Source organism: Magallana gigas, chromosome 5 (genome assembly GCF_963853765.1).
Source record: "Magallana gigas chromosome 5, xbMagGiga1.1, whole genome shotgun sequence".
Taxonomy (NCBI): Eukaryota; Metazoa; Mollusca; class Bivalvia; order Ostreida; family Ostreidae; genus Magallana; species Magallana gigas.
Genome location: NC_088857.1, coordinates 40,535,823 through 40,551,397, shown reverse-complemented (window position 1 = coordinate 40,551,397; position 15,575 = coordinate 40,535,823). Strand labels below are relative to the sequence as shown.

The 15,575-nt window shown below is 33.4% G+C and overlaps 1 protein-coding gene across 2 annotated transcripts; it reads left to right on the top strand.

Annotated features, from left to right (window-relative positions):
* The first annotated feature begins 5,950 nt into the window (after positions 1-5,950).
* On the top strand, positions 5,951-11,321 carry LOC105322216 (U1 small nuclear ribonucleoprotein A-like). 2 transcript variants are annotated; one of them, XM_066085394.1, is made up of 7 exons: positions 5,951-6,097; positions 6,737-6,805; positions 8,385-8,557; positions 8,980-9,101; positions 9,945-9,991; positions 10,262-10,394; positions 10,807-11,321. In XM_066085394.1, the coding sequence occupies exons 2-7, from the start codon at positions 6,742-6,744 to the stop codon at positions 10,964-10,966; spliced, it is 699 nt and encodes a 232-aa protein (XP_065941466.1). In that variant the 5' UTR covers positions 5,951-6,097; positions 6,737-6,741; the 3' UTR covers positions 10,967-11,321. The 2 variants fall into 2 exon arrangements, with proteins under 2 accessions (XP_065941466.1, XP_065941467.1); XM_066085395.1 differs by having other exon boundaries at positions 6,051-6,109.
* Positions 11,322-15,575: the final 4,254 nt, after the last annotated feature.

Below are 15,575 nucleotides of genomic sequence, written 5' to 3'. Positions count from 1 at the left end.
GAATTCTTTGTTGAGCTGAGAAAATTACGGCGTGTTTTCAATTACTTTCTTAAATTTTGGTTTGTTTCTTCATATAACAAAACAAATGTTGACTGTGTTTTCGGGCAACATTGATTATATTAGCCCCCTTGGGACGAAAATATTGCCCTCCGCTTCGCGTCGGGCAATATTTCGTCCCTCGGGGGCTAATATAATCAATGTTGCCCTCAACCCCAGTCAATATTTGTATATTATATCATATGATAAGATATTTCATAATATGATATTGGTCAATATAATATATAATTTTATTATACTTTCACATTAGGCCTAAATACTTAAATCTGATTGGTTTAGATATTAGAAGCAGTTGATAATCTGTTCTATTACCTTCAGTGTTAGCAACACACTTGGCAACAGGTAACACTATATAAATAGTGCCTGTTTGGAAGGGTAACAGTTGAAATTGACATCCCGAGGAAACCATTGTCAACCAACGCGAAGCGGAGGTTGACAATGGTTTTCGAGGGGTGTCAATTTCAACTGTTACCCTCCCAAACAGGCACTATTTATTTTATTATACTGAATGTCTTAATTTTAGAGAAGTTTTTACTGCTTTTATATAGAAATAACGTGAATTTTACGGCGAACCGTACGCGCAGTTTACGCGCATGTAACAATTCGTTGTGTTACCCGTTGCTAAGTGTGTTGCTAACGCTGGGGTAATAGAACGGATTATTAACTGCGTCTAAACCAATCAGATTTCAGTATTTAACATAAAAGTATAATAAAACAAATTGTTACATGCGCGTAAATTATGCACGTACGGTTCGCCGTAGAATTCACGTATTTCTATGTGAAAGCAGTAAAATTTTCTTTAATATTTACACATTCTCAATCTGTATAATAAAATAAATAGTGCCTTTATGAGGCATCACCTTTATGAGACCATCTTTATTATATTATATGAAAATCTTTGTTAATGATCTTGGATATTCATGGATACTGTTTTGACACAATATCGTATATCATATGTTAAAAAATTGTATGAAAGTCATATGTTCATTTCATCCTATTATAAGATACAATGTTTATAAACATATAAAATAAGATATTCCATCCTATAATACTTCCAATATAATACAATATAATACTGTAATAAATAAAGATGCAATATGATATTGTAACACATGATATGACATTGTATCGTAATATACATTAATTGATCACAAAAGACAATATCATAATATATAACCATATAAAACCATTGTCAACTTCCGCTTCGTCGGTTGACAATGGTGTTCTCGGGGAGTCAATTTCAACTGTTAACCTCCAAAACAGGCACTATTTACATAATATCACATATTTTATCATATATGTGCAATGTTGTATCAAATTATATTGTATCATACGATATAATATCATAATATGTATCAAATATAATACACATACAATACAGTATCATATATTATACTACACATTAATAATATAATATCATATAATGTTTTAATATTGTGATGCATTATGTGATATGATATTGTATCATAAATCATATATAATGAATTGTCTTTTGTGATAATTAATTAATGTATAATACGATACAATATGTTATATTATGTGTTACTACATCATATTGCATCATTATTTATAACAGTATTATTGCGTGGACCCTGAGGTCCACGCAGAAAATATATAAGCGAGGTTAAACCGGATGCTATGGGGAAAATTCAGCCTGCGCATGAGTTAGCCTGGTTCCTGTGCGTAATTGGTAGCTCAGGGAACCAGGTTAGCACACGTTTATCTGAATCGGGATCGGGATTCCGTGCCATATGCACACATAAGTTCAAAGGCGCTGTAATTGTAAAGTTGTCGGTAAACAGTACAGAAACAAAGTATTCCTTAAAAAAATGATTGGCATGTGATATGAATTATCATTATTGTGAAGTAAGTTAATGTTATGCCGAAACTACAACATGCATCATATAGCATAATTTGCAATGTTTTGTTTTCTGAATACACATGTAGCTTCACTTTACTTTTATAGTAGGCGGGGCTAGAGAACTTCCCGATTAAATTTTTTTAAGCATTTAAGTATGATTGAATAATTATGTCACTGTATAAAAGTTTAAATTTAAAGAAAAATGCATCAAAATATGAAATTTTTAATTTACACAAAGCTGTGACATCACTGCATAGTTAAAGGGACTTGGACACGATTTGTGATCAAAAATTTTATTTTTATTTTTTATGTATAAAATGGTTTATTGGTGCATTTTAAATGATTGACCAAACTATTAAATGTTAAAGTCAAGTTACAAGCGAGATACAGAGGTAAGAATTGATTGTTATGTAAACAAAGCTCGAGTCTTATAGTTGTTTACAAAAAAGAAATGTAGAAAATTACCATTTCTTAGACAAAATGGCATGTTAATAACAATTTAAACTAATTCAATATCTTCTTAAATAATATTTTCAACAAAAGAAAGTTACATTGGATTGAAATTTACACCAATACAAGGAATATGTAAAAAATGACAATATTCAAGTTTTGTTTACAAACATAGAATTATAAACACTGAATCTGCTTATAAATTGATATTTGAGTTTCAAATTTTGACATGGCATTATAAACTTCTATATTTATCAGTATAAACATTGAAAATGGAAAAATAAAATTTGAAAATTTTAAGTCAAATCGTGTCCAAGTCCCTTTAACAAAGAAGTGCGAATCGTAATGTGTTCGCAAATAGTAGAATTCACCGAATGCCTGATAATATACATGCAAATTTCATTCATAGATAGATCATAATTATTTGAGAAGTATGAACCCTTTAAATTCTGAGATAAAAAGTCAGGGCTATTAAATACATGTATACGTAATACAACGTACAAATTTAGTGGTTAAAAACAGAGGGCTAGAGTCGGTGGAATCTCTGATAATCTTAAGGCTTTCACGTTTTCGTTGGAAACACATGCAAATGGTCCACGTATTGTAGTCCTTTTTTAAAGGACAGCAACTTGTATGTATTATATTGGAAGTATCAAATTATGGAATATCTTATTTTATATGTTTATAAACATTGTAACGTTATCTTATATAAGGAATAAGGAATCATTCTTTAAATTGAGTATTATGAGGTGATAATTTTGGTTGGGGCGTGATCAAATCCAATAAAGCCCGAAGGGATTTATGATAGATTTGATCACGCCCCGACCGAAATTATCATCTCATAATATTCAAAGAATGATTCCTAATTACTTATATTTATTTAATTTTTAGCCATCGTACGATTAAATATATACTTCAATAAAAATAAGCAAACCCGGCCCCGCTGACGCCTCATTTTGGTGTCATTTGTATTATGGGTTATATAGTACAAAATCGATACGTAGTGTTATCATAGGCAAAGACACTGGAAAATGTAAATATAATAGGATGAAATGAACATATGACTTTCGTACAATTTTTTAACATATATGATATACGATATATAGTGTGTCAAAACAGTATCCATGAGTGTCCAAGATTATGAACAGTGATTTCCATATAATATAATAAAGGCGGTCTCATGAAGGTGATGCCTCATACCTCGTCTCGGTGAGCTTTGTAATCTGTGATTACCTATGTGGTGGGTTTTTTTTACCATTCAAGTATATGTGTTAAACACTGCAGATCGATGAGAGCTGCATTTAAATAATTTGAGTGCTGCTGTCATCAGCCAAACTTTGGTGACAAAAGAAGCATTGAGTGTAATGACACTGAGAAAGAAAATAATTATGAAACTTTACATCTAAAATTTTGTAAAACCATATTGGGGTTGAATAAGAAAAGTATGAACCATGCTTCACTTTCTGAACTAGGAAGATTTCCTCTACAAAAACGTAGAATCTGATAATATTAATAGTTGCAGTATTATATAATGATTTTCTTAAAAACTGCTCGAAATATGAAAACTTTTAACTATTTCACTGATATCAAATTTATTTATCTTTCCAATAGGCCTGCCCTGAGTTGCACAGACCTGAAGAAAACCATGAAAAGATCGCTGATTTTATGAATGATGCAACAAAAAAAGTGAAGACGTAATTTAAGTAATGGAGAAGTTATACATGCTGAAGTCTGGTTGTGTCAATTTGGATATTATTGTGAGTCAGCTGTTTGTTTATGTGTGAAATCAGAGAGCATGTGAGACACGAGACTGTCAAAGAAAGGACATTTGGAATGTTGGAGACGAATGCCTCGATCGATTGTAATGCAGCCAGTGTTCGTGCAGCACTTATGAACTACTTTGTATGGTTAAATTGAACTTTGCCTACTGTGAACTGTGATTTTTTTTCCAAGTCCATCTGTGTGCTACACTGCTTTGTGTGATCAAACTGCAATACAAGTTTCAACATGCCAGCATTTATTATTGGTTAACTTTCTAAAGATTTATGTAAATGTAATGTTAAACAATGTATGAAATTGTATTTTTAAAATGACTGATGTAAATATATATTGATGATTTTAATTTCAATTTTTGTCCATTGTCTTTGAAGTGAGCAACTGTTGCACATGAGCCTCATGAGTCTCATAAGCCTCATGAGCCTCATGTGAGCAAAACTCTTGGTGAGCAGATCTATTCCTCACGTGAGCAAAAAATGCTCGTGTGCAGAATTTTTCTCACGTGAGCATTTTACCTCATTTGCATGTTAAATTGCACATAAGACTCACATGAGCAACTCACGTGAGGAAATCTTGTTAGTCCTCACGTGAGCTGCTCATGAGCAAATTGTGAGAATGTTTTGGTATGGGATTATGATATTGTCAATAGATTACTAAAATATTGCTACAGATTAGAAAATTTAACAACAGAGTTTCCTCTATTAAAAGATGCATTTGTATGTAGTAAAGAACTTCATTTCGCCCAAAATACAACTTGGTATTCCTCTATTGAAAAGCTACTAAACATTCTTAATATTCAAAACATTATGACATATTCTAAAAAAGACTTTGTTACTTCTTTAAAACAATCTCAGACTAAAAAATATTTGATGGATTGGCAGTACTCAAATGAAACACTTAAAGATGGCAAACTTGTTACTTATTTATTTTTGAAAACTAACTTCAGACTGGAAAAGTATTTAACTATATTAAGACCTGAATACAGAAAGCCAATCTGTAGACTGCGGATATCAGCGCATAGACTTTTTATTGAATCGGGCAGATATAATAACACACCTAGAACAGAAAGAATATGCAAAAATTGTACACTTAATAAAATTGAAGATGAAGAACATTTTCTTATCCAATGCAGCAAATTTACAAAAGAAAGAGAGGAACTATTTGATTTAATTTCATCTAAAGCAAAACATTTTACTAGTTTAGAAGATAAACAAAAATTATTTTGGATTCTAAACTGTGAAGAATTAGATATATTAAACTCTGTTGGTAAATTTTTACAAAAGGCATTGCCTTAATTTGTATTTCCTATTCAAATATTGGTTTTTTATTTTTCAATCATATGATAAACTATTTCAAATTTGTATGTGCATTTGTATCTTGACATATTTATGTATGGTGTTTAACATAAATATATAGAAGACACTATATTGAATGTATGGAAACATACATAATTATACATATATATATATACATATATACTATTTAATTGTTCATGTCTGTCATAGTTCTTTAAATCATCCAGCTCTTGTATATGTTTATTGAATGTTTTATGTTCATTGGATGTTGTATGTCAACAGTCTTCATGTTGCCCCTTGAGGGCCCTTAATTGGTTAATAAAGAAATTGAAATTGAAATTGAAATTGTAACTATCGACAATTGTAATTATAGATAATTAATTAGGCAGGACTGTCAGGAGCAATCAATTTACAATTCACTCCGTGCCTCTGAGCAGCTGCTTTGAGTATTCATCACCCATATCCGTTTTCATTGCTTATATATAATATATATCTGTGAAAGTACTGATATAGTTATAAATTAAAGATTCACTCTTGAAAACTTTGGTGCGACTAATAATTTTTAAAACGGGTAATCCGAATGCATAGCGGTACGACTTGATGATAAGAAGCGCCATCTTGCGGTAAAATTGTAACAGCGTGGGAACAACGAATTTAGGTGAGGAAGGAGGTTGGTCTGTCTCACACTGAGATCGTGTTTGTAATCCTTGTTTACGATCATTTGGCTTATGAACTCTTTTAAGACAATGTTTTTCACTAATATATATCTGCAAATTACAAAAAAACCCACATTGGTTCGCCTTACAGTGTTACACTGTTACACCGGTTGTCTCATAGCCTCTGAATTTTCTGAATGCCGATGTGGATCAATATTCATTTATCAGGTTGGGCACAATTCCCCTATAGAACTGTGCTCAACGTGTTTTTTATGTTGCAAAGATTGAGACCAATCGCCCAAATGAGAATATGGTTTCTAACAGGCTCTATCGCCTATAAAGTGGAACCCTCCCACCACCAAAAAAATCATGTTTTCCAGAATCAAAATATGAGGGCTTGCGATCAGAAGTGTATGTAGGGTCCGGTGCATGTAAACTATGCCTGTTCACTTCTCAAAAGAGAATAGTGTGTACATGTACTTTACCAGTTTTTGGTTCAAGTACAAAACTGTTGCTCTGTAAGCCTGATTTTTCATTCAAAGCTACATTTCCAGATGTCCCCAAATTACTTGTTCTTATTTTTTTTTTTCATTTGTGAGGATTTCATTTAATTTCTATTTATTGTGGTTTTCTTTTTTCAGTGATCATGGATGCCAGACCAAACCAGACAATATACATTAACAATTTGAATGAAAAAGTGAAGAAAGATGGTAAATTTCATTTAAAATTTTTTTTAGAATAAGATATGCATGTTAAGAGGGCTGGATGATCATTTTTAGACTTAATTAATCTCCTAAAGAAGAGTTCTGTTTAAAGATTTAGGAAAATATTCACTAAATTGTAGATATTAAGTACTGTAAAATGAGAAAATATGGTGCACTGCAAATTTTAGCACCTTTGGCGCAACAGCCTCTGAGCGCTAAAATTAATAGTTCGCCAACGATTTTCCATATACATGTATGAAATTTCTTCAAGTTGCAAAACAATAACGTTACTCCATTTTTAAGGCTATATAGAAGTGTTCATTTAAATATAAGATGCTGTCGGTTCTGTTTGTTTAAACAATTACACAGGTAAACGGTATGGGTTATCGGGTATAAGTGCCTAAACATGGATTAATTAATTCAGTTTTAATTGCTTTTTAATATCTCTCATTAGCACCTTGAGCTTCTCCCCATGCCACTTCCATTTAGCGCCTCGAGGTGAAAATGTGATTAAGCGTGGCGTTAACGCTGACAATACATGATTGATCAAAATTTCTTTGATCTCTGATTAGTGGATATAAAGATAACAAGACGATACCTATTTTTTGTGTTTTTTAAATGTAAAATTACTGTGAAAAAGATTCTCTCATGGTGATCAAAACTCATGGTAAATGTAGCATTCAATTTCACTTTTAGTTTTGGGACCCTTCTAGCGTTATCCAAGTCGACACGTTAAATTCAAAGTCCGATAACTCAAATTTGTTTACAAACAAAAATTACACATCATTGCCAATAAATGAAGTTTTCATATCTATCAACTGACGATTTACACAAAAGTAAGTGTATTGTTCTCAACGCCAGTTTACCATGCATGCGAGAAAGAAATCAAAGTCGTTGTGTTCACTTCCTTTAGTGAACACAGAACTAAATTTTGGGCGTGATCGTTTATCAAACAACAACATTTTTTGTATTCTTTTTTAAAGAAAAGATGCATGTGCTAAAATATAATTGCACTAATGTACTGGCACTTGCGTTTGCGCTAAAATACGTCTGCGCCAAATTATCTCGTTTTACAGTATTTGGATTTCTTCCTTTAATACTTACTTGATCGTAGTTTTTAGCACAAGAAATTGTAACGGGATGGAAGAAATAATGACAAATCAGACCGGGATTCGAACCCTGGCCCCTGAATCTTTAGTCAGGTGCTCTACCTACTGAGCTATCTGGCACCAGTATTCGAACCGATCTGACCATCACATTCCTCCCCCTAAAATGATCTTAGCTCTCAAAGATCAACTGAGACTATTCCTCTGGCAGGAGTTTAGCCGTCAGTTCCAGGGGTTGGCTGAGTACCAAATGTAACGGGATTGAAGAAATAGAGATAGACAAGACCGCAACTCTAAGTTTCTAACATAACTATGCTATTTAGCGCTGGTATTAGAACCAATCTGACCGTCACAAAATCACATTTAAAAAATTTAGGCAAATCTGGTGGCTAATTTTGTTGACCACTTAGTCTCCAAAGATTATTGTATTGTTCTGCATGAATAGTTTTGCTTACACCTATTATCTTTTCTTTTTGTAGAACTTAAGAAGTCACTGTACGCAATCTTCTCCCAGTTCGGCCAGATCCTGGATATTGTTGCCATGAAAACTTTGAAGATGAGGGGACAAGCTTTTGTGATATTCAAGGACATAAACAGTGCCAATAGTGCACTTCGATCAATGCAGGGTTTCCCATTTTATGAAAAACCAATGGTATCATATTTCATTATGTTTGTATAGTGCTATGGTAATATTTTAGCAGCTTACAACAGTTTAATATTGTCAGATAAATTGTACAAATTTAATTCCACTATATGCTACAACTTTTAAGTACGCAGTGACATATTTTTGTGAATGTTGGCTTTTTACACTATGACAAACTTCTACTAACCAATATGTTTGACAAGCCTTGACAAAAATAACTTTTGGTCATTATAGACCTACAACAGGTATTTACCGGTATGACTCAAAAGTAGAAAGTAAAAATCTGAACTCATTGCATCATACAGATTACCAGTATCTAGTAAAAACTTTAATCAGAAGTAGTTCTAATCAATTTCTGAAGTTTTGGACCTAATTTCTTCAATCCTTTACCTGGTTTCTCATTTTAAAAATTCTTCATTGTTACATTATAGAGAATACAGTACTCAAAGAAAGATTCAGACATAATTGCCAAAATGAAAGGAACATTTGTGGAAAGACCAAAAAGACCTAAGGAACATGAACCAGAAAGCAAGAAGAAAAAGAAGGCTAATAGGTAAGGCTTAAATGGATTTCGTTGCTATCGCTTAGTTTATAGAAATGTATGAAAATATTTCATGTGAGTGTTGTGACCTAGAAGGTGATGGTTTTCTACATTTTATCTTTATATTGTACCATGAAGTGATGTTTTATAATTGAATGAAGGCATGAGATCTGCAATTGTGTATTTTGTAACATCAGTAGGTATATGTTCAATGGTAAACTATATTTTAGTACCCTATGCAACAAGTTGCGAGGGGTATAATGTTTCTGACCCATGAGTCAGTCAGCCCTGATTTTTGTTAGTGCAGCTCCTTTTCATCTTCAGCATTGAATTTCATACAACTTTGAGGGTATTTAAGACACAATGTGTGGAAAGCATATTACCAGAAAAATTTCAATTCCATTATTTGTCCGGGAATCCAGCCCTTTTAAACTTAGAATTTTGACCATATAGTGAATACAAAAATGAACAGTTTGTAAGTGCAACTCCCTATAACTGCTTCACACCTTTTATTGGCATTAAGGACACAATGTGTAGATTTGCATATTAACAGAAAATTCTGATTTCTATAAAATCAATTTTCTGTTGTTCGAAACAAAAGAATAGATGTACATGCATTTATGCATGAAGTTTTGAGGTGATGATTATTTTGTTTTGTGTATATAGTGCTTACCCTGCTATTTATTATATATAGCAGGGAGCATGAATTATGTGAGATTGTTCACTTTTTCTTTCATTATTTTAATTGTATAGAAAAATGCATTCATTGTGATATATTGGTTGCATTTTTTCATATGCTGAATTAGTCAACTACATTAAAATGTCAATGTAAATGCATATTTGAATGTTTTTCAGACAAGCAGCTGCTACAACTGCTGGAATTGCACCCCCAGCTCAGCCAGGTAAGCTTTCAAGTTTATGAAGGAATATAGATTATAGATCTATCAAAAACAATAATAAACAAATGTATTCTAGATGTATCGCATTCTCTTAATATAATTCTTTACAAATAGAAATCTAATGACTAATGTACATTGTGTTTTATTTACTTAATTGAATTAAATTTTAATTACTGTGTAATTCCCTGTGCGTGTATAAATATTAGATTTTTAAAAAAGCAGGTTTGCTTTAGCTTAATATAAAGGATCAATGTCATGACTTGTTTGTTTCAGCTATGGCCGCCGCCCCTCCCGCTCAGCCCGCTGCTCCCACTGCTATCCCAGAACAACCCCCCAATCAAATCCTCTTCCTCACCAATTTACCCGAGGAGACTAACGAAATGATGTTGTCCATGTTGTTTAATCAGTAAGTATCTAATGATGGTCCATTTATCTCCAGACTAAGATTTCAAAATTTGTTGTCTTCGTTCCCATATGAACATGAAATAGATGCTTATTAACAATACATGTATCCGAATCTTGAATGTACAGACATACATTTATTTGATTAAAAATGTCTTGTTATTTTTAAGAAAATTGAAATATTTGTCTTCTCAAAATTAACAAAATTGATTTTGGTATGAGGAAAAGCATCTAAATATGTGTACATAATTGTAATAATTGGTCTAAAAGTACTTGGGTCACTTAATCCATTGTTGCTTTGTCAGTACCATATCTTATCGTGAAAGCTATATGTAATATTACATGTTTTATATGATGAATCACATGAAATTGCCCCAATTTTGTGAAGTTACTGATTTATTACAATTTCTTTATAGATTCCCTGGATTTAAGGAAGTTCGTCTTGTGCCGGGTCGTCATGACATTGCTTTTGTCGAGTTCGAGAATGAGGTTCAGTCAGGTGCTGCAAAAGACGCGCTGCAGGGATTCAAAATCACTCCAAGCAATGCCATGAAGATCTCCTATGCAAAAAAGTAGAACTGTTGCTGGTCTGTTGCATAATCCTCGATCATGTAATCATGTCATTTAGGACCATTTTCTGTTCATTTTCATTGACTCTAGTTGCTGACATTGCACTTTTGTCAGATTTAGCACAATAAGAGTTCCATTTTTGGATGGTGGCAGTTATTTTTTTATATTAGCATCATGGTTTAATTACTTGTTAAGGAGTAGTTCTTTTATGACAAAGTTAAGTCTCTACTACTTGTCACTATCCAGAAATGGGGCTCGCTCACCAACATTGCACCTCAGTTGATTCATTCCAGACATTGCACCTCAAGTTTGGAATGAAATGTCAACATTGCACTGAGGTTGGTAAAGTTGTTAAGTATATGTTAAACTGAATAAAAAAAATCAAAACAAGATTCATATTTTGAGTTTTTTCTTCCTATGTCCTGCTTTGGTTGTGCCATTGTTAACTTGTTTTGCATTTGAGATTCACTTCCAGTGTAAATGTGCGTGCAAATAAATTGGATGTTGAACAATATTTCAGCAACTCTATGACATAAAAGCTAATGTAGATTTTACATCACTTGCGAGTTTTACAAGGAAGGTAACAACCAAGGAAACATAGCAAAACTAGGAAAAGTGCTAAAACATGAAATAATCAGTTGATATTATGCCAGTTTTCTTAAATTTGAAGAAAAGAAAGGGAAAATATAGTTTATTGTGTGTGAAATGTTCATTTGAAAAAAAAATTTCAGGTTTTAAAGTCGCCTTAGAATTATTCCTTAAAAATGAATGATACTACCCTTGGGGCTCAAAACCATTTTCAAAGGTATTTTTGAAACTCGATAAATTCCCTTTTGAATGCAATATAATGTACATGACTGTACATTGTTTAACAAATTAACCATAATATGGTGATTTTATTATGCTCTCTTGATACAATTAGATAATGAACTTGATCTAATGCACAACAAGAGGCCCATGGGCCACATCGCTCACCTGAACAGCAGTTCCTTGTAACATTACATTTTGTAGCATATGCTTTTTCTATTTTAAACATTGAACCCCTTTCTCGGGACCCAGTTATGGTCCGAGGTTTATGGTTGGCTTGAACAACATAAATAGTAACATAGGAATGAAAATGTGAAGCACTGCGGTGGGACCGCACGTACACAACCTGAAAAACTGAACATAGCAGAGTTCCACTTCAAGAGGAATAACTCTCAGACTGTACAGAACACAAGAAAGATAACTCTTGGTTCCACTACATTAGAGTTTACACAATTTGAGGATCCTTGCATAGTAATCTCACAAACTGTAGCATTATAGTTCTCGAGAAAAACTTTTTAAAAACATTTTCAATATATCTTTCTATGTTAAACTTTGAACCCCTCTTGGGGCCACAGTATTAGTCCAGTGCTAAAGTTTTAATTATTTGGAATCTACATTATTTAAGGATGCTTGCCTAGTTATCTCACAAGCTGAAGCATTATAGTTCCCTAGAAAAAGATTTTTCAACATTTTCCCTCTATATTTCTATGCTAAACTTTGAACACCTCTTGGGGCCCCAGTATTAGATTGAGATCACGGCTTTTATAATTTCGAATCTACACTATTTGAGGGTGCTGACGTAGTTATCTGACAAATTGATGCATTGTAGTTCTCGAAAAGAAGATTTTTAAACATTTTCCATATATACCGGTACTTCTACATTTATCTTTAAACCCATCTTGGGTCTCTAGTATTAGTCCAGGGGTCACTATTTTAAAACTGTCGAACCTTCATTATCCAAGGTTGTATGCATGATAGTAATCTCACAAATTGAAGCATTGTAGTTCTCGAGAAGAAGATTTTTTAACATGTTACCTTTATATTTCTTTAATAAATTTTGACCCCATCTTGGGGCCCCAGTATTGGTCCGGGGGTCACAATTTTACCAATTAGGAATCTACATAATCGAAGGATGCATGCATAGAAATTCCACAAACTAAAACATTGTAGTTCTTGAGAAGAAAATTTTTAAACTTTTCCTTTGTTTTTTAAAATGTTTAAATTTTGAACCCCTCTTGGTGCCCATCAATTGTCCGGGAGTTACAATTTTTTGAATCTACATTATTAAAGGATGTACATGTATGCATAGTAATATCCCAAACAGTTGCACTATAGTTCTTGAGAAGAAGATTTTAAAACATTTTCCTACATATGTTAAAATCTAAACCCCTACTGGGGCCCCACTTTTTGTTCGGGGGTCACGATTTTTACAATCTTCACTATGTATACAACCTTTTGTGTATGTATTGGCATTTTTGGTGAAGTGGTTCTTGAGAAGAAAATTTTTAAACATTTTTCATATGTAGTTCTATGTTAAACTTTGAACCCCGCCTGGGGCCCCAGTCTTGGTCCGAGGGTCACGATTTCTACAATTTAGAATCTTCATTATACATACAAGCTTTTGTGTAAATATTGGCATTTCTGGTGCAGTGGTTCTTGAGAAGAAGATTTTTTAAACATTTTCCTAAGGTATTTCTATGTTAAACTTTGAACCCCGCCTGGGGCCCCAGTCTTGGTCCGAGGGGCACGATTTTTACAATTTAAAATCTTCACTAAATATACAAGCTTTTGTGTAAATATTGGCATTTCTGGTGCAGTGGTTCTTGAGAAGAAGATTTTTAAACATTTTCCTATGTATTTCTATGTTAAACTTTGAACCCCGCCTGGGGCCCCAGTTTTGGTCCGAGGGTCACCATTTTTACAATTTAGAATCTTCACTATGTATATAAGCTTTTGTGTAAATATTGGCATTTCTGGTGCAGTGGTTCTTTAGAAGAAGATTTTTAAAAAAAATTCCTATGTATTTCTATGTTAAACTTTGAACCCCACCTGGGGCCCCAGTTTTGGTCCGAGGGTCACGATTTTTACAATTTAGAATCTTCACTATATATACAAGTTTTTGTGTAAATATTGGCATTTCTGGTGCAGTGGTTCTTGAGAAGAACATTTTTTAAACATTTTCCATATGTTGTTCTATGTTAAACTTTGAACCCCGCCTGGGGCCCCAGTTTTGGTCCGAGGGTCACCATTTTTACAATTTAGAATCTTCACTATATATAAAAGCTTTTGTGTAAATATTGGCATTTCTGGTGCAGTGGTTCTTGAGAAGAAGATTTTTTAAACATTTTCCTATGTATTTCTATGTTAAACTTTGAACCCCGCCTGGGGCCCCAGTTTTGGTCCGAGGGTCACCATTTTTACAATTTAGAATCTTCACTATATATACAAGCTTTTGTGTAAATATTGGCATTTCTGGTGCAGTGGTTCTTGAGAAGAAGATTTTTAAAGACATGCACCCTAAACTTACTGTTTCGCAATTATCTCCCTTTTGAAAAGGGCTGTGCCCTTTATTTTAACTATTTATAACCCCCTTTCCATAAGGATGCTTTGTACCAAATTTGGTTAAATTTGGCCCAGTGGTTTTTGAGAAGAAGTTGAAAATGTGAAAAGTTTACAGACGGACGGACAGACAGACAGACGGACGGACGGACGGACGGACGGACGACGGACAACGGGTGATCAGAAAAGCTCACTTGAACCTTCGGTTCAGGTGAGCTAAAAAACCATTTCTGTCGAAAAAGTTGGGCATGGATTAAATGTTTTCAATTTATATACGATACAAGGGTTAAATGGGACACACAACAGCCTATTGGAAATAATAACTTCTAGTTATTGGTATGATAAATGAAATGTATCTATAATACTATTTCATCTGAATGATACAAATGGACATCCTGAGTAACATTCTTTTCAAAGGAAAATTTTCATCAGAAAAGCCTCTTGAGTGAGCCTAGAAATATAGGTAAAAAATTCATTAAACTTTCACTAGAAGTAACTGGTTACTACATTTAATAAGCATTTTGTAAGGAATACACAACTTTAGTCAAAATTGTTTGGTACTTTGAAGAACTGAGGGGTGGTGTTAACCATGATGAGGACCAAAAATTCAACTATGGCCTTGCTCTATAGTCATCAGTCTGTTCCAACGTCATTTGTCTGGGGCTTATTTTCTTTCCACTTGACCCAATCTGGCTAATACTTCAACCACAGAGTATCTTTGGATAAAGAGAGTATAATGAACTTGAACAAAATCTCTGTCAAGGTCATAATCTGTAAAGTTTGTCTATACCTTTTGCTGTTATATACTCCAGTTGGCCCCTGGCCCAGAAGGCTTATACCTCACGTAGAGTACTTGTGGGTAAAGGGTGTGCAGTGTTCTCAAAAACGTTCTTTGGTCAAATGTGAAAGTCACAGCAGATTTCTTTGAAAATCAGCTTTATGCTTTTCAGACATTTACAGAGACAGCAGAGTGTCTGGTTTTAAAAACGAAACTAGTTAAAGACCAAATGGATATCTACACATCTGCGTCAACTTATGTCTGTTTTATGCATCTTTGATCATTGTTGACGGCTACAGTGGTTTACAGATGCACATGCATGTATAGAAGATTTTTGTTCTTGAACTTGCATGCACATCCAAACAACAAGCAGTTTTGAAAAATGAAGCTCGTCAGTGCAGTGCGACATATCTGGCACAACCATTTTCCTTGTATCATTTAGCCTTATGAACAATGAAAACAAAGCGTGTC